The sequence below is a fragment of the Macaca fascicularis genome, chromosome 6 (assembly GCF_037993035.2).
Source record: "Macaca fascicularis isolate 582-1 chromosome 6, T2T-MFA8v1.1".
In the NCBI taxonomy this organism is placed as follows: Eukaryota; Metazoa; Chordata; class Mammalia; order Primates; family Cercopithecidae; genus Macaca; species Macaca fascicularis.
In genome coordinates, this window is record NC_088380.1 from 38,727,738 (window position 1) to 38,747,886 (window position 20,149).

General features: G+C 44.9%; 1 protein-coding gene and 1 pseudogene across 7 annotated transcripts in view; one reads left to right on the forward strand and one right to left on the reverse strand.

Annotated features, from left to right (window-relative positions):
- The window catches only part of EGFLAM (EGF like, fibronectin type III and laminin G domains), a 234,149-nt gene that overhangs the window by 188,869 nt on the left and 25,131 nt on the right, over positions 1-20,149 (forward strand). For 5 of the 7 annotated variants that reach the window (XR_012413618.1, XM_065546179.2, XM_065546178.2 and 2 more), the window contains 5 exons: positions 5,957-6,082; positions 7,572-7,815; positions 11,714-11,825; positions 15,740-15,856; positions 18,854-19,034. Coding sequence is in view for 5 of the 7 variants with exons in the window: in XM_065546179.2 (XP_065402251.1) it covers positions 5,957-6,082; positions 7,572-7,815; positions 11,714-11,825; positions 15,740-15,856; positions 18,854-19,034 (780 nt within the window). In the remaining 2 variants the exon portion in view is untranslated. Of the gene's footprint in view, positions 1-5,956; positions 6,083-7,214; positions 7,478-7,571; positions 7,816-11,713; positions 11,826-15,739; positions 15,857-18,853; positions 19,035-20,149 lie in introns of those variants that run through there. The other 2 variants (XM_065546180.2, XM_073993329.1) reach the window with 2 other exon arrangements.
- Positions 10,432-10,885, reverse strand: LOC123574100 (large ribosomal subunit protein eL27-like; annotated as a pseudogene).

Consider the following 20,149-nt stretch of genomic DNA (forward strand, 5'->3'; position numbering starts at 1 on the left):
TTCTCACAGTTCTGGAGGCCGGAAGTCCCAGATCAAGGTGCTAGCCAATTTGGTTCCTGGGGAGGCCTCTCTCCTTGGCTTGCAGACAGCCACCTTCTCACTGTGTGCTCCAGGGATCTTTCCTCTGTGTGTGCACAGCCCTGGTATGTCTGTGTGTCCAAATATCCTCCTACAAGGACACCAATCAGAGCGGATTAAGTCCCCACTCTTATGACCTCAATTAACCTTAAATACCTCCTTAAAGATACTATCTCCAAATACAGGGAGTTAGGACTTCAACTGTGAATTTGGGGGGAAAAACAGTTTAGTCCATAACAGGGTCTCTATGATATCAGGACTCTGGATCGATATCTCTAGGATACTCTCCTTTTCACTCACTACTCTAAGCATCACATCCTTATGACTTTGCCCTTGGCCAAGTCTCTTCCTTGAATCTCTTTTCCCTCCATCTCTAAGATGTTATTTTGAAAGAATGCACAGTGAACATCATAGTCTCATTGCCTAGATTCTACCGTTAACATTTTGCTGCATTTTCTTGACCACATTATCAATTCATCCCTCTCCCCATTCCTCAGTCAGAAGTAGGATTCAATCCTCATGACTCCTAGAACAGTTTTTTGTTTTGTTTGTTTTTCTTGTAGCTAATATTAGTTGAGCACCTACTTTAAGTAGGCACCATTCTAAATTACTTTGATCTTTCCAAGGTTATTATGAAGTGGGTGCTATCATTAGCCTTACTTTACAGATAAGAACCAATGGGGCTGGACGCGATGGCTCACGCCTGTCATCTCAGCACTTTGGGAGGCTGAGGCAGGCAAATCACCTGAGGTCATGAGTTGGAGACCAACCTGGCCAACATGGTGAAACTCCGTCTCTACTAAAATACAAAAATTAGCTGGGCATGGTGTCACGCCTCTGTAATCCCAGCTACCCAGGAGGCTAAGGCAGGAGAATTGCCTGAACTCAGGAGGCAGAAGTTGCAGTGAGCTGAGATTGTGCCACTACACTCCAGCTTGGGCAACAGAGTGAGATTCTGTCTTAAAAAACAAAACAAAACAAAACAAAAAACCAATGGCACGGAACAGTTAAGTAACTCGCCCAAGGTCACACAGCTAGTAAGTGGTAGAGCCTAATGTGACCTCAGCCATACTGGCACCAGGGACTACCCTCTTAACAAAATAACTACATCAGTGGCTACCAAATTGTTTCCCTCCACCTTGTTCACTCCTATAGGTGATGCCATTGTTATAACTATAAAAGATGCAGTTTACTTAACAAAAAACGTTTACCATCCATTGATTACTTGGTCAAAGTAAACAGTAAGCAGCAATGACTGAAACAATTGTTAAAGTTGTCACTATGGTAGGACAATGTCTCCAAAATCCATTTTCTCTCTGTGGTGATTCAGAACATAAGAACCAGCCATTCCATTAGGAATCGCATGCCTTGTTTATGAGCTTGGACCCTGAAGGCAGATTGCCTGGATTTGAAAAATGTTTGCAACTCAGTCTCCCCATCTAGAAATAGGATCTACCTCATAAGATTATTTTGTTTACATGAGTTGTGGTGCATAAAAAGCACTTAGAATAGGGCTTTGCACATCGCAAACATTTCATAAATATTTCCTGTTATTAATATTATTATTCATATTCTAATCCTACCCATCAAACCAGCTATCATCTGTTTCTTCAGGGGAACAGCCCTGAATAAACCTGGCAGTCCTGAGATGGCATGGAAACCTCTGACAGGTAGTTCAGAGGTTGCAAAGTTGGGCAAGAACTGATTTCTGCCAGCTTTGTTCATTCCGACACAGTGTGATACCCGCTTCTCCAGCAGGTGGCACCAAAAAGACCTCGCTTGTGGGCTGCAGCTCCCTGGATACAGCTATTGGATTACTGTATAGATTTCTCTCTGTGAATGTTAATGGCACCTGTCAGCCATGTTGGTGTTTTACATTTCTTCCCATTTCATTTTCCCCAGGGTTGTAAGAGTGGGGCTGGTTATCCTTCCTCAGCTTTCATGTTTGCTGTCCTTTGGGTTACTCCTCCTGAAATTCAAGTTTTCGTAAGTCAAACGCGGCCTCACCAGGGAGGTCATGGTTTCCCATCTGATATCTCTAACTTGGCATTGCCATCTTCAGCTGTGACTTTTTCTCTGCCTTCCCACTAAACCTGTTTTCATTCCCCAGAGGGGCCTTTCATTACTCAGTTCCTTCCACTTCATCTCCTGTCTTTCGTTAGACTGTTCCCAGCTCCTGTGCTCTCTGCAAGTCACATTCTACACTAGTTAGTCAGATATCTCAGCAAATTTTGCGTTCTCTGGTCCAGCTCTTGATTATTTCCATTCAGATTCTCAAACCTATATTTCCACCGCTCATTTATGCCAATCCTGTCTTGGATATCCCCACTCTGCTGGAGCAGTCACAGAGCCACTTCCTAGATTTGAGATTCAAGGGGTCTGTGGTGACCATGGGTCTCACCTGGCTTACCAGCTCTTTTCCTCATTTCACTCAATAAATACTTCACTGAGCACCTGCTTAGTGCTTGTCACAGTGCTGGGTGCTGGAGATCAAGTAATGAACAAGGCAGGATCTGGCTCAGTCCTCATATGGTTACCATGAGGAGAGACCAAATTAATATAATAATCACACAGTGAAGGTGAAGTTACACCTTGGGTAAGTGTTATGAAGGAGAAGTGATGCTGCAATGGTGATGTTCAATAGGGAGGTTGTAGGGTTTGGGGGCCGAGGAAAGAGTTTCTCAGAAGAGGAAGTTAATATGAAGCAAGAGTAGAAGTGAAAATGTGGAGAAGGGAGAGAAGGGCGTTCCAGGCGAGGGAAGGGCTTGTTCCAGGGAAGAGGAAGTGGGGGATGGGTGCCTTGATGTAGTTTGTGATCCCCTGAAAGCTCATTAGAAGGGGCTTTCAGGGATACATGTAGACCAGCTGAGGTCTATTGCAGTAGGTCACATGACAAATAACGGTTTAATCCAGGTGGTAGTGGTGGTAGAAACAGAGAGAGATCTGACAGATCATTAGGGGAAAAATAGGTGGGCCTCGGTTATGGATTGGGGGCTGGAGACAGGGAAGTTTCTCCTTGTTCATAGTCTCTTTAAGGAACTCCACCCAATGATGTTCCACATTCTTTCCCCTCCTTAGAAGTCTTATTTCTCTTCTACCTCTTGCTTTCTTATCTAGCAGAAACCTACACAACAGCTGGCCTGTGGTAGGCGCTGGTGAAAGTGACTTTACATATTGATGATGAGGTCCGTGTATACATGACCTTGTTGCACCCACCTCTCCTCCCCATCACTCTGAGTTGAGAGTTTTCCCCCTAAAATGAACCTGTTCAGCTACACTCTGCACTCACCCTTCCTGGCTTCCCTGGGCCCTTGCTGCCAGGGTTCTCTCTTCTCAGTAGCCCAGGGGTTCTTAACCTTTTTTGCACTGCAGCCCCCTTTGGTGGTCTGGGGAAGCCCATGGACCTCTCTCTTCTCATAATGATGTTCTTAAATGGAGAAAAATAATATATGTAATATTATAAGGGGAAACAATTATACTGAAACTCAGCCCTATCACATATTTTTTGTTTTGCTTTTACAGTAATATATGTGCTCCTTTATAAAGCATTAAGGAACAGAATTATTTAATGGTGGGTAAAATAACTCCCATGACTTCAAAGTAGCAACAAGTATAAATGATACTTTGAAATATGTGCAATAAATGGAATGTGACAACAACTGTGAGGTCTATTGGTCACAAGTCACAAGAACTACTAATACTAGAAGTATCTTGCCTGCATTGAAAGTTAATGGAAATACATACCCAGCTCCAGGCAGAGGCTAGGCAAAATACAGATGCAATATTTTTTCCTTCTCGGTTCACAGAGCCCCTGCTGTGGCTTACTCACCTATGCTCAGGTTCTCTCCAGCTCACACAAGTGCCATGCCTTGTGTGACCCTGTACCCACACCGGTTTGGTTACTCTGGGAACCTCTCTCCCTTCTTTCAAGGCCTGATACCAGCACTGAGTATTTCCACAGTCATCTTAGACTTAAATCCAACCAAAGCAACCTCTCCCTTTGCTTTGCAGAAGTCAGGTCCTGTCCACAGCCACTCTTATTTCTTCCCTCCTGCACCATTCTTTTAGTCTTTCAAGCTACAAATATTGAGATTGTGCTGGAGGAATCTTCTTGCCCTTCGACCACTACAATGAAGCTCTCATTTCTTCCTTCCTTGGATGTCTGATCCTTCACAGTCTCTCCATTTTCTTTGTGGCCACCCTGTTCACTCCCCTATAGGACTTCTTTCCTCTCCTCCACTCCTGTTACTCATCAGTCTGTCTTGCATGCCATTCCCAGAGTAATCTTGCTGAAATGCTGCTTTCACCAAGTCAGCAACTCCATCTGGCTTTCATGACCTCCCCTATCCTACCCCCACCTCTTAAAAAATAGTTAAAATGCATAAGATTTGTAAAGTAATCCTTTTCTGTTCATCTAAAATAACATACAAGGACCCCGCTCCTTCCTGTGGATCCAGCCAAGCTCTGGGAAGGAATCACAACCCACAGAAATTGGCAGGGCTCAGGGACCTTTGAGAGTTTGGCTCTTTAAGATCGAAGTCAGCCAGCATCTCTGTGGAGACTGCAAATGCTGGGGGTGACATTCTTAGGGCTGTAGCTGGAGACCACTGGCCATGTCTGCCTGAACATTCAGTAGCCACCAGCTGGAATTCACAGAGGCTAGCCCACCCCAGCTGGGATGGCAAGCCATCTACACGGGCTTTAATTAAATTCTGTTAGCAGTCCCTGAAGTCAGTCTCCTCTCCTGGGTCTACCCTGGGTGCCTGGCCCTTACCCGTCCTCCCAGTGAGTCTTTATGAAAAGTCTGGACCAATTCAAGGAGGGAAGGGTGAGAGATTCATCCGGCCGAGATGACACACTCAGGCCAGGGGAGGCTCCTGCCCTCACAGGGTGGGCTACCAGCTCATGCAGAGGGAAGCCTTGACGACTGGGAGAGAGCACAGCTGGACCCTTCATTTCCAGGGGCACGCCCTTCTACCTCCACCCCCAGAAAAAGTGTTTTGTACTCCCTCATCTGGTTCTGGGCCAGATGGTGGTCCATCTGTCTAACTGATTTCTTACACACAAAGAGAAAACACAAAGAAGCAGAAGAAAAACAGCCCATGAAAAGTCCATTTGTTTTCCTCTGATGACATGCACTTGAAAATGACAAAGGATACCCTTTCTGGACCTCTCTGATCTGTTTGGTGAAGAGAGCTCACTCATCGGATGTTAAGCCTTTCAGCCTTCTCACTGCAGGCCACCGTTCTGTCCCTCATCAGGGTGTAACTTTGGAAGTAGAAATAGGGATTCTGAAACCCATGTGCCAACGTATTATGGGGCCCTCTCTCTCTGCTCCCTACCCCAGACAGAGGAGTTGACAATCCAGGTGAGTTAATCTGGATTAGATGTGGCTGGGTAACTCCTTCCGTGCCTACCTTGCTTGTCTCAACTTTGAACCAACAAGGCAGCAGCACTTAAGCTAATTGGGGTCATGCAATTTAGAACGCTTTTAACATAAACACCCTGTTGACGTTGGAGGGATTGAAATATGCTCTTGTGGGAGCAACAGAGAGATGAATTAAAGCAGAAACAGCTCAGTCATCCCAGTTAGTGGTCATAAAATTGCCCAGAAATATATTATTTGATTCATTGTGTCCATCATGTTTTTTAAAGTCTCTATGGCTCTTCGTACAGGACAAACCAAAATCAAATTAAAATGAAGAGCAGGTTCCACTTATCCTGAAAGCCTGTTTGTAGTTGTGCAGAGCTGCAAATCAACAGGAGTAAGAACTAAACTGTATTTATTCAGAACCATGAGCTGCTGGTGGGGTCAGTGCCACTGTGTTGGACTGGCACACATGGCGGATGGGCTTTGTAATTCCCATTCTGTATTTAGGGGAATGCAGCAGTGGAATCTGCGATGAGGCCTCGTGCGTCAATGGTGGCACCTGTACAGCAATCAAAGCCGACTCCTACATTTGCCTCTGTCCCCTTGGGTTTAAAGGTCGACACTGTGAAGATGGTGAGAAAGAAGCAAGTTGATGGCGGTTTCTATCTGCATGTTAATTTGTGTAGATGTACTTTATCATCAATGTAGTGTTTTGTTTTTTTTTTTGTTGTTGTTTTTTGAGACAAAGGCTCCCTATGTTACCCAGGCTGGAGTGCAGTGGCACGATGTCAGCTCACTGCAAGCTCCACTTCCCGGGTTCACACCATTCTCTTGCCTCTACCTCCCAAGTAAAAGCCTGTATTGGTATGGTTTGTATCAGACTGAATTCAAAGCATTTAAAGCTCATGCTCATGCTCTTTAGAATATCTGTCAATTTCTGATAAAAGATTGGGAAGGTGGGGCCAGGCACGATGGCTCAAGCCTGTAATCCCAGCACTTTGGGAGGCCGAGGTAGGCGGATCACGAGGCCAACGTGGTGAAACCCCATCTCTACTAAAAATACAAAAATCAGCTGGGCGTGGTGGTGCATGGCTGTAATCCAAGCTACTTGAGAGGCTGAGGCAGGAGAATTGCTTGAACCCAGAAGGCGGAGGTTGCAGTGAGCCAAGATCGCGCCACTGTACGACAGTCTGGATGACAGAGCGAGACTCCGTCTTCGGAAGAAAAATGGATTGGGAAGGTAGACACAGAAACATTAGCAATGTGATGGGACAAAATTAACCTTTATTTGTACTGTTCTACTAAATTATTCCACACTTTAATACTGTATGTACAGAGAGTATGTAAATATACATGCATGCACACACTATGTGTATATAAACATGGAAACACACATACACACAAATACACGTATGTGTGCACACACACACAAATAATAACAAAAAATTTCAAAGATTTTGGAAAGTCATGGAGGGTTCCAAAAATGATTTTGGAAAATCATTTTTGCCGAATTCTAAAATTAAAATAAAAAGAAAATAAAACTGAGGCTAAGATCACAAAACTAGCCAAATTCTTCCCTAATTCAGATTTGGACCTAAGATACCATGCTGGGGAAAACGTTTGTAATCTCAAATCTCGTGTCACCTAAAAGAGGGCATATGAGTCAGGGTAAGCCAATGCTGTTACATACCATCTCATATTTCAGAAGCCTTACTAGTCAAAGCTGGTTCTCGCTCATATTACAAAATCACTGCCGGTCAGAGGCAGTGGTGAGAGAGGGCGTTCTGCTCCACACAGTTATACAGGGACACAGTTTCCTCCATCTAATGGCTCTTCTAGGACCTTAGAGTCCTCCACTGATGCCTGCATCCTGCCAGCACACAAGAGGAGAGGAGGAGCATGGAGGATGGAGGGAAGTTTTAGGGGCCACACCTAGGGTTCTCTATGATTCTTTCACCCATATTCTACCGGCCAGAATTCAGTCACACCAGCAACCTAACTGCAGGGCTGCTGGGAATTATAGTTTAGGTCTGTACCCCGGAGGAAAAGAACACAGCTGTGGGCGCACATCTGGCCAGTTTCTGCCACAGATTGATTTCTAACACCGTGCTTGTTTTTTCAGCTTTCATCTTGACCATTCCTCAATTCAGAGAGTCTCTGAGATCCTACGCTGCAACTCCCTGGCCACTGGAGCCCCAGCATTACCTTTCCTTCACGGAGTTTGAGATCACATTTCGGCCAGACTCAGGAGATGGTGTTCTCCTGTACAGCTATGACACAGGCAGCAAAGACTTCCTGTCCATCAACATGGCAGGGGGCCACGTGGAGTTCCGCTTTGACTGTGGCTCTGGGACCGGTGTTCTCAGGTGAGGGCTGAGACCTTCCGGGACCCTTTCCCTTAAAAAGGCAAATAGTAACCGCTTCAGAAAAAAACCCAAATTGCCGTTCAGCAGCTCACACTCGTCCTGTCTTCTCTACATGCTTATCTTCTGAAACTCGTGCTGACTTGTCCTGCTTCAGGCAGACGACAGGCTTCCCATAGAGAGTACTCTCCTTCCCACAAGGCTTCCTTTTCTCAAATAACTACCCAACAGGTGCAATTCTATGCTTCAAACTATGGAAAATGGACTTGCTTCAGGTGGAGGTAAACTGCCTCCATTTCCCCCTAAAGCTATGCCACGTCATCCGCAGAAACTTGACAAACTGTAACTAATCAGCATCTTATACAGAGCGTCACATGATGGGCATCCAGCAAATACATGTCAATTAGTAAAAAAGTATTAATATTTTTGGAAAAAAAAGTCCTTGATGACCTCACTCTAAATTTTCACTTTCCTCTTGAACTATTTCTTTAATGGAAACTGACAGTGAATCGTCAGCAATGCAAAGACTGGTTCCCTAAGCAGTATGCTCAGGAAAGATGTGCGATGAGTGGTTTCAATAGCATAGCAGGAAATGGGTGCTTCTGCAGTACTTGCTGGTATTTGCAGAACTGGTCTGAGTAGTCAAAACTTTCCTACTGTTACCTAGTTTATGCTATTAAATTACTTAGCAGGTGGATTGTTCCTTGGAGCCTGTAGTTTGTAGATGCAGATGCTTTTATTTATGTCTCCCATCTTTTTATTGTGTTGATGGTAGTTTTAACCTTCAAGCCGGAGGGGCCACTAATCGAATGCAGACATACTTCTTGTTCCTACGTTGGTCTAATGCTTCTCTTTTGAAACTCACTAGAATGTTTTGCTCCATGGTGCCCTGTAACATGATATCAGTTAGTCTGTTGTTTCAAAGAATGTTGCAAACTGTTTTCCATCACTCTTCATATTGCTAGACTGTCATGTTTAAAAAGAGTATGTGAGTGAGATGCTAAAACTATGCATTGCCCTTAACTACTGATCATTTTTCCTGGCTGACAGAAAATGCTCACTGCATTAGGTTTTAACAGTTCTTAAAAAGGATGATTTGTTTTTGTCCTTGTGGCTGAATTCCTGCACATCAGTGACACCTTCCCGCTAGGGGAGTGGATAAATATTGTTGTACCTCTGGTTATGCAAAAACATCCTATATTTCAAGACAACTTTGGTGGGGATTTAATTGATTCAATTTACATATGATTATGCAAAATAGCCTAAGCAATTCACTTAGAACTGTATGTCAGGTTGACAAAGGAAGACACCTTGAATATCACCTTGCACTTTTAAATGGTTTTCTTCCTGGATAAGGAATGACCAGAAAGATCCAGGAGAGGATGGGGGCTCATCAGCCCTCCTCCTGGACAGACTGCCTCTGTGCAGTGGCAGCTCCAGCTGTGGGGTCACGAGCACATGGAACCCTTAGAAGTCCTGCATTTCTCTTTCATAACTCTGTGCTTATTTTTGACACAAGGTGTCTTTAAATTTTTTTGGTACATTTATTAAGTTATTGTTTCACTGCCTGTCAGGAAAGGCAACTGGAAAAAGAATTTTTCAGAATTAGGTGATGAAAATGAGGCAAGAGTTTCTAAGGGACAAACCACCATCTGCCCCCTTATCCCATCCTCTCCTGAGCGTAACCTAACAACAGCGATTACTCTTGGCATTTCAGATGCCCCATTGGAAGCTGTTTATTTTGAAAACCATTTCAAAGACTTCTTGCTTAATTAAGAAAATGCAGTGAAAACCCAAACTACAGGAAGTTGCAGAAGTGGCCAGATCATTTTAACTTTAGGAAAAGGATAAGATGGGCAAATTCATTATGAACTTGATTAAAAAATCACAACAATCGAAATGAGTTCTTGATGGCCGTGATCGATAAAAGGATGTTGAAGAAGGTGGCATATTGACAGCAAATGACCTCTGCAGTACAAAAACATAAAATGGCTCTGTTATGGAGATAGACCACTTAAAAAGGGCTGCTTATTTCTTTATTGCATATTGATTTAGCCAAGGTGATTAAATTCTAATTGCTAAGAACAAATCACAAAAGCATTTGCCAAAGCAAAAAAAAAATCAAGCGAGGGGGTGGTGACCTTTCAATAATTGTGCCCATTGGTATTCCTCATGGTTTTCTAAGATGATCCAGGACCACGAGATAACTGGGAAGTTCAGCAAGGGCCAGGAACTAGACATTGCTAGAAATACAAATGCAATAATGAGTGTCTTTCTGCACACCTCACTATAAAATGTAATGAGTAAAACTTGCATAAATATCATTAAACTTTAAGCACTTCCACTTTGAATGAATAATTGAACTTTTAATGTAATTTTAATCATTTTTACAATATCAGAAAATATGGAATCTGTTTCCCTCCCAATATTTTATTATGAAAAATTTCAAACATATAGAAAAATTAGAAGAATTGTACGGTAGGCATCCTGATACTGAGCACCTATAGTCTGTAATTAACATTTTGCTATATTTGCCTCATCACATATCTAGCCATTGTTATGTCTGTCCATCCATCCTTCTTATTTTTAAAAAAAATTTTCACGACCGAAACAAAGCATCTAAAACTGCAGCTTCTCAAAGAACCACTTGTTCTTGCCCATCTGTTCGTCTCTTCAAACTTGACCTTGGCCTCCCATTGGGCCTTGTGTTTAAGACCAGGGTCTCTGAAGACATCTTTATTGATGACAGTTTTGTCCAAGGGGATATCTGGTGGCTGTAGGGGCGATCTGAGGTGCCATCATCAACGTTCTTCGTGATGACAGCTTTGCGTTGGAGTAGCGTCTGGCCAGGACCACCACCAGTTTTCTAGGTTTTACGAATGTGCCCTTTTCAACAGCAACCACTCAGGCCTACAGCAGAAAGGTCCTTCTTATTTTTTATGCATTTCAAAGTATGTTACAGACATTGGTACACTAAAGAATTGATTTTTTACATCATAACTCCTATAATTTTTCTCTTCTTCCAAGCTTGTGCGCAATCATGACCATATTTTACCTTCACACCACCTCTCATCTAGAAAACTTATATCACCAGACTCACTGAACCCCATTTCAGGCTCATTGTAAGGAACAAATAAAACAATAAATGCAATGCTCCTACTGTATGAAGGGGTCCAATAAGCAGTAACTAATCCTGCTGTTGTTACTAAGCAGTAATTAGTGTTTTCTTTTTACTGAATGGATTGGGGTGCCTAAGGTTAGCATTAGCTTCCTCATGGCTAGATTGACAAAAATGATCCATAACATGCTAACCCATGCTCGGTTTCCTTCTATGTTAGTCAGGGTTCTCCAGGGAAACAGAACCAATAGGCTATAAATAGACATGTAGAGAGATTTATCCTGAGGCGTTGGCTTGCATGATTATGGAGGCTGAGAAGTCCCATGGCCTGCTGTCTGCAAGCTGGCAGCCCAGGAAATTTAGTGGTGTATTTCCAGTCCAAGCCTGAAGGCCTGAGAACCAGAGAGCCCATGATGTCCGTCCTAGTCCAAGTCAAAGGCCCAAGTACCAAGAAGCTGATGATGTAAGTCTTGGTCCAAGTCTGAAGACCAAAGAACCAGCATCGAAGCTCAAGGTCAGAGAAGATGGATGTCCCAGCTCAAGAAGAGAGAGCACATCCCCACTCCTCTTCCTTTTTGTTCAGTTCAGAGCCTCTGCAGATTGCATGATGCTTACCCAGGTTGATGAGGGCAGATCTTTACTAAGTCTCCTGATTCAGATGCTCATCTCTTCCAGAAACACATTCACAGACACACCCAGAAATAATGTTCTACCAGCTATGTGGGCATTCCTTATCCTAATCAACTCGATACATAAAATTAATATCACATCTTCCTTCCACAGGAGTGAAGATCCCCTCACCCTAGGCAACTGGCACGAGCTTCGTGTATCTCGCACAGCAAAGAATGGCATCTTACAGGTGGATAAGCAGAAGGTAGTGGAGGGAATGGCAGAGGTAAGAACAGCACACCTTTTCTCTTGATGGTGAGTGTGAGCCAGAGGACTGTTTTCTGCCTGTCTTGGTACAAAAGCAGCACAGTGTTGTGGTTAAGTACATGGACTTCAGTGCCTGTGTGAAAATCCCAGCTCCCCATTGGGCAAATTACTTAACTTTTCTATCACTTAGCTATAAATGGGGATAATAATAGTATGGGCCTCGTAGAGTTGTTGTGAGGATTAAGTGAGTTGACACCCAATACGTTTAGCACTTACAAAATTGCCTTTCACCTCTTCACCTCCCACCTCCATCTTTGTTCTTATCAGCTGCACCAGGTAGTAGGTAAGAACACGGACTCTGGGGTAGGGCCCATGGTGCATGGAGGAGGCCTGACAAGAACGGGCTGTGAGTCCAGACCCCTAGGGCTCAAAATCTGGCTCAATTACTTACCAGTGGTGTGAGCTCATACTGGTTACTTGACCTACCAAGATTGTTTTTCTTGTCTCAGCATTATCCTCTTATCAATGGGGATAATGGTGGTGATGATAATAGTGCCTACTTCACAGAGTTGTTTTGTGAATTAAAAGAATTATACATGTAAAAAACAGCAGTACCTGATGCCAGGTCAGCACTAAATAGCTTTACTTAGTAGTAGTAGCACTAGTAGTAGTAGTAGTAGTAGTGGTGGTGGTGGTGGTGGTGGTGGTGGTGGTGGTGGTAGTGAATAGTGTATGGTTATGGACTCAAGAGGATAGGATTTCTACTGAAGTTTATAACTTTCCTGCATGATTTTAATTCCAAGGTCATGTACAAAGAAAAATAACATTTTTAGGAGGAAGTCAGGGAGATTTGCTTTAAACTATAGCCTGCTAGGATTCTGCAAACACACACACAGTTTACAGTTCCTCAAAAATAGAGGGGACTTTAGATTTGCCAATATCTTACTTCCCACCAGTTTTCATTCTGTGCAAAGGAAGATTTGCAAAGGACATTGACAAATTTGGGTATACTAATAAGCAAATAGACTAGTAGAAAAAAGAAAAGGAAGGAAAAGGCACTTTTGCTGGGGAAAGAGGTACTTGGTTGGAGAGAGAAGAAAGAGGGTCACATATGTCCAGAAGCCAGCCTGAGGGGCTGCTGCAGTGGGAGGACCAATTGGAACCACAGACCTCCTTGGGAATGAGGGGAATCCCAAATTGGGTTCTGTGTCAAGGGGTGGGCACCCTTCACACCTAGAAAATGCTCCATATATATCTGTGGAAGGCAGGAAGGGAGGGGGAGGGAAGAAAGGAAGGGATGAAGGGAAATTGATTTTAAATGGAGAACCGGAGTCACTTCTGGTGCAATCCAGAACATTCTAACAGCCGACTTTACTCCAAGACAGAATTAGAAGCTCACAAGAATGCACCTGGCTGTCTGTTGGTTTAATGATATAAATTCAATTGTATCTCTCTAGATCTTAGTTGCAAACATCTGTAAAACAGGAACAAAAGCTGAGGATGGGAATGTTTGTAAACAGTAGGGGCAGGGTCCATGACTATAAATAAGTTACTCTTCAGGACGCTGCATTTACTATTAGGATTTAAGAGATGACACATAGGTAAAAACCACACCTCAGAGTTTCTATCACTGCACATCAGCAAAAGAGCATGAAGCCAATATGGTGGCACCTGCACCCTCCATTTTGACTTTTTGACCTTTGGTGGCATGTGGGTGAATGGAGCTGACTGGAGTTTTAAAGCAAAAGAAAAGCAAAAGGAACCCACAGGAAGGTGTGGCTTTGGTGTGTGCATTGGAGGGACATTCTGCTGAGTCTACTGTGAGCCAGGAGTGGGAAGGCCAATGCCTGATCTCCATATGCTAAACCTTCATCAAGTCTTTTCCACAAGGAATTCGGTTCCCCCGCTGGCCATATCATGTTCGAAGTGTGACTGACAGGTCAGTGGTCTTAGAGCTCAGAGACAGATGAGGGCAGGGGTTAGAGTACACTCTGAGAGGCTAACCCAGGACCTAAGCACCCAAGAGCCTGTGTGCAGACTAAACCTGACCACCAGGCTGCTCAGCTGGCAGCACTGAGAAATACCAGCGGCCTGGGCTTGGGTCTGACTATGCAAGACGCATGGAAGAGCAGTGCTTCTGAGACTTTCAGGAAACTCCAGCCTGGAGGTTTGCTCAGCTTTGCAAACTGCTTCCAGCCAAGCCAAAGTGTAGGATCCAGACATAAAACCCCTCACTGCAGAGCAGGCCTGGCTTTGGTGGGGGCTGTTTGCTTCTCTCCTGCGGTCCCCCTTGGGCATGGCAGCTGCAGCCCTTCCACTTGTCAGCAGGAGGGTGTTGGACGAGGATTTTGATGAGCAGCCAAAGGGAACTGCTCCTCACTCCACGAGGCCCCGCCGCTGGACACAGACATAATGCAGTTTTTTTTCCTAGCAGCCAGCTGCTCTGAAACCTCCTTGACCCTGTGTCCTTCCTCCTTTCCTCTCTCCATCTTATTTTAGCTTTTGGGTAAGAGCAATGACAAGAGAAAGATGCCTGTGGGTTTGTGGTGACAGTTCCTGACTGGTTCAGTCTTCTTCTGGGCCACAAGAATTCCTGAAAGCCTTTGTGCTTCTTTGATAACCTCCTAGTTAAGTAAGAACCCTCAAAGCTGCCTGAAGGCTATTGACAGAAGGCACTTCGGTCAATTAATCTAATTGAAATTTCCCTGGGCTACCTGGCTGGACCCAGCCACTGTGGGCGCTCCCTAAGATAAACAGAGCCTCCTCCTCCATGGCTCGCCTGTCTCGTCTTCTCTACCCTTGACATGACCCCAGATTCATTCTCCTCCTTCTGGCCAATGATCTTCCAAAGCACAGACCTCTCTCTCTCTCCTGCTTAAATCTCACTGTTTTTTTGGGTAAAGTTCATGCTCCTAATGTGGCGTATAAGGCCCTGCATGCTCTGGCCCCTTCTCGCCTGTGCCTTACACTCACATTCTCTCTAAGCCCCAATGTCTTCCAGTTTCTACAATGTTAACTCTTCCTTGACCACCTCCCCCACTCCCTGTGTCTAGGGTAGGATATGAGACTCCCTTGTCCAGCACCCCGGTGCACCCATAGCCACCTGTACAGTTCTTCCCAGTGCTGATCTCACCTGCTCTTTCACTTGTCTGTATTCCCTACTTGTGTAAACCCCTGCAGGGCAGGGGCTGCGTCTTTCTTATTTTCTGCTGTTTGTCCAGCACTTAGCATAGTAGATGGGGCATATTATAGTAAGTGCCCGATAATATTTGTTAAATAAACGATCAAAGCTGCTAGTATTTGTATTTCTTTTATCGTAAATCAAAGGAAATAATAACTTAACATTATCTAAAGTGTGTTCATTCCCAGAGCTCTCAAATTTAAGGGTTTATTTCTCACTCATGACACATACCCACCAATGGTTAGCTGCAGCTCTAATCTGAGATCCGGGCTGCAGGAACAGAGGGAAGGAGAAAAGGCCATGGTGAACTACTCTCTGGCTCTGAAAGCTTCTGCCCAGAAGTGATTCTTTTCTCTTCTGCTCATGTTTTATTGGCTATAGGAAGTCACACAAGCTCATCTGAGCCAGCCGACAGGTTGGAGGCAATCTTCCTGTGGGGAGGGTACCTGTGACCAGTAGTGCAGTCTGCCACAGTCACCATGACATAGCTATGAGGTAGATACAATGACTCCCATTTTGCAGACAATGAAACGAAGTCTCAGAGACATGAAGACTTTCACCAACATGCAGGCAGGTGGTAAGTAGCCATGAGAAGCACTGTGAGAGTGAAGCCCACGTGTAGACAGATTGTCGTGTGGGACTTGAGGCTCTGTCTACCATTTTGTTCCACAACAGGGGACCGAAGACCCATGTGATCATTTTGAACATCTGTTTTAAAGTTATACCATGCTTTGTTTTTAATCTCTTGGCAGGGAGGCTTCACACAGATTAAGTGCAACACAGACATTTTTGTTGGCGGAGTCCCCAATTATGATGATGTGAAGAAGAATTCAGGTGTCCTGAAGCCTTTCAGCGGGAGCATCCAGAAGGTACAGGCGTCTCTTCCTCATGTTTACTGGGCCACCCAGACTGTGGACAATGAAAGTGAGGGTTGCGATCAGTGTCATCTGCTGCACCCAAGAAAGACACTTTGAGAAAGTTTTCACATTTTTCAGATTTTATATTTTAATGCCCGCAGCGTGGCTTTCCAACCTCACTTTCTTATAACATCTGCTCCTGGGTCTATGCCCAGCAGACATTCCATGAATGCTACTTGGTGATGATGAATTTTTACAGCAAATCTACCAAACTATATTAGGACTGCTGAGGGAGTGAAATGGCATCAGGTGTCTGCAAATACTTCCACAGTAGGGAAGGAAGTGGATGGAGGTGAATAGCAACCTTGGCTCCGCGCTTTTCTTTGGCGGTACTTTGCAGTTTGCTCAACGTTAGAGCCAGTGCTCATCCCCACCCCCACACTTTAGCAATTGGTGTTCATTGATCATGTAACCAAGCTCTTAAGAGCATCAAGAGTTTTTCCCTAGAAGGTTCAGGAAAAAAAAAAAATTCAGTAAAAGATACTGACTCCCCCGCTTCCCTGCTCTCTGTCTTTTTTTTTTTTTTTAAGACCGAATCTCACTCTGTCGCCCAGGCTGGAGTGCAGTGGCGTGATCTCGGCTCACTGCAACCTCCACCTCCTGGGTTCAGGAGATTCTCCTGCCTCAGCCTCCCGAATAGCTGGGATTATAGGCGCCTGCCACCACGTCTGGCTAATTTTTGTATTTTTAGCAGAGACAGGGTTTCACCATGTTGGCCAGGCTGGTCTCAAACTCCTGACCTTGTGATCTGCCCACCTTGGCCTCCCAAAGTGCTGGGATTACAGGCGTGAGCCACTGCTTCTGGCCTGCTCTCTGTCTTTTATTCCTTCTCATGGGGCTGCCCATGATCTCTGTGGTTATGAAGACACGCTCTGTCTGCAACAGACCTGCTTGACCCCCCAGCCCAGGTGGGCAGAACCACTGAACACTGGGAGAACAAGGATCTAAAGAAAAGCATGTTTAGTTCCTGGACATTAGCTTCATCCTGTTTTCCTTTCGTGGCCAGTGGTGGCTAAAGGATCCTGATGGAGCATGAGGGAAGCTAAGGTGAAGGAGGAATGATGAAAGAGTCCCTCCTCTCACTGAAAAGGACCCCTGGGGCTGTGGCCATCTTATCTCCCATCGCAGTGTCAGGCCCAGTCAACATTTGCTGACAGTCATGTGTTTCCCTTTGTCACTGAACTTTGAGGTGTGTGACACCTTAGTTCAGACCATTCTCCCCCATGAGTGGGAGTGGCCATGCTTAACCAGGTGTTTCAAATTCTCACCTAGGAAACAAGCTGGGATGCCAAGACATTATCCATCCTCTGCCCGCTCTTCTCAGGCTGTGCCCTCCCCTTCACCCGGTACACACAACCCTCTCCTTATCTCCTGCTAGAAGGACCACCCTCTCCTGCCTGATTCACGGGCTTGGCCGTGTGCTGTAGTGAACAGTGCTGTTCTTGGCTTGTCTCAGCACATATTATGCAGTCTCTTGGTCCTTCACTTGCAGCATGAAAGGAGGAGATTGTAGAAGGATCCTGCCTACTTTCTAGCAGCTTCTTAGATTCAGGACTGGGGAAAAGTTTCTCTCAACTCTCCCAGTGCTCTCCAAGGGCCAGGCAAGCCTTTGGAAGCTTAGATTCATGGCAGGAGGTGCCATTGCTAACCTCTTATAACCCTGGGCAGTGGGGGTTCCCCTGGGAGGCGTTCTTTCTGTCTCCAAGTTCTGCAAAGCCAGCAATAGTTCAAAGTAAATCCATATTCTGAATCAAGGGCTGGTAATGTTGGATCCATTTATTGGGGGCTGGGGTACCAGGTAGCCCTTCCTCATAATTTATCAGTTTCACTAGAGTCACATTACAGGGCAGAAGGTGCAAGGGAGCTCTTGAGCACCAGTAAATCCATGTACAGTGGGGTAAAGAATGTGACCTGTGTTTCACTTTTGTTTCTTAAGTGGGGAAGGGAATGTGCAGAGGGAGCGGATTCAGGAACGTCAGGGAAGGAGGATGGCAGGAGTGAGTGGGACAATCGGGGAGGTCCAGCTCATGGAATTTTAGGAGACTTCTTGAGAACATTAGTCGGAAACATACAGGAGTACACTAGGAAGTGTCTCTGGATTCCACAGCCACCGGGAGCCAGGATGCCCTGTTTGACCTCCGCCTCCGTAACACTGTGTTTTGTACTCTCCCCGCTCTCCTTTATATACCAGTGTCTCCCAACCTGGGCTGCATCTTCTGAGGTGACTCTCAAAAACTTTTTAAAGTTACTGACAACTTGGTCTCACCTTCAGAGATTCTGGTTCAATGGGAATGGGCGGGTCTGGGCATTAGTATTTCTTAAGAGCCCCCCAGGTGGTTCTAATGTGCAACTGGGTTGAAATCCGAACTTTGTAGTTCTTGGGACTTCTTTACAACCTAATCGAGTGGCCAGTCTTCTGGAACCACAGGAGCGCTTCACTCCGCAGATTCTCCCAAGTGGATCCACTTCAGATCACTTCAGCTCCTGCATAGATGTCAAGACTATAAAAGTAGAAACTGGGCTGGGCACGGTGGTTCGTGCTTGTAATGCCAGCACTTTGGGAGGCTGAGGCGGGCGGAACACCTGAGGTCAGGAGTTCGAGACCACCCTGACCAATATGGTGAAACCCCATCTCTACTAAAAACACAAAAATTAGCCAGGCGTGGTGGCAGGTGCCTCTAATTCCAGCTACTTGGGAGGTTGAGGCAGAAGAATTTCTTGAACCCAGGAGGCAGAAGTTGCAGGGAGTCAAGACTGTGCTACTGCACTCTAGCCTGGGCAACAGAGCAAGACTCCATCTCAGCAAAAAGAAAAAGTAGAAACTGGACTTCAAAACTTTTTTGTTTAATCTCCGTATGTGTAGCTCAGGTTAATGTGCTAAGGGAAGCTTTAGAAGACTACAAAGATGTTTCTCAATTCCTGAATTTCTTTACGTTTTTCTCTCCCAAGATCATCCTGAACGACCGAACCATCCACGTGAAGCATGACTTCACCTCCGGGGTGAATGTGGAGAATGCGGCCCACCCCTGCGTGAGGGCCCCTTGTGCCCATGGGGGCAGCTGCCGGCCCAGGAAGGAGGGCTATGACTGTGACTGCCCCTTGGGCTTTGAGGGGCTTCACTGCCAGAAAGGTACACTCAGGGGTCTGAGGCACAGCTCCCTGGAAGGAGTGGAGGGAATGGACAGTCCATTGGGGGACCACAACTCTTAATGGGAGAGTTGTAACAGTGGTACAGCCATACTGGTTATTTTGATCAATTATTTCAATACCTTATTGGATGATTATTTATAAACTACCATAATTCCTTAATAAGAATTAAATGCTGAAATACTTCTGCTAACAGTGGGTAAATAGGTTTCCCACCCTCTGCCCTGGCTCCTTCCTTGAGAATCGCTTCATGGTCTAGCAACCTAAGAGTTAACTCACAACAGAGTAGGGGTTTCCAGGAGTTTTGTGCCTGAGCCACTCCTGGAGCCTGTCCTGATAGATGAATGCCTGTGCTTTGTAGACTGAAAAATGTTTTGACCCCTGTCTGTGAGTGCTATATAAGAGAAACCTTGCCCAAATATGCAAAAACACAAATTATACATTACTTGCTCCAAACTAAAGTATGCATAGCCTTCTGTATAGTGCTATTTTCTAAGCTATCAAATTGCTGTACCTCAGTTTTCTCAACTGTAAAATGGGAATAATAATAGCAGTGTTATTGTGTGTCTAACACAGAAGGTTATGGTATTGACTAAATGAGACAATGTATCCACAGCATTTAGAAGAAGGCCTGGTAAGTACTCAAGCAACCAACTAATACTGGTCATTATTATTCATGGGGAGAAAAATAAAATCCATTAGCAGGTGCTGTGGGCTACTCAGTTTCCATCTTGCCCTAGACTGAAAGCCAGGGCAGGTCATAGACCATGAGACCCTGCTGGACTTGCTTTTTGTACCTGCTTATGGGAAATGGAGGACATGGCCCTGGTATCTAGAATAGGCTTCCCACATATATCCATCATGTTGGGCCTTCATTTTTCAGTCTCAATGTGGCCTCATGTTGGGCCTTCATTTTTCAGTCTCAGTGTGGCCTCACCTGCCCAAGAACTTAAAAAAAAAAAAAAAAAAAAAACCTGGAGGAAATAAAGCAATGAGCCTCTGAAGGAATGTGCACTGTCTGTCCTATTTCCAGGTTCTTGATTTTTATCAGAATTAGGGCTTAGAGGAAAACTATAAATTACAGGTAGTTATGTTGGT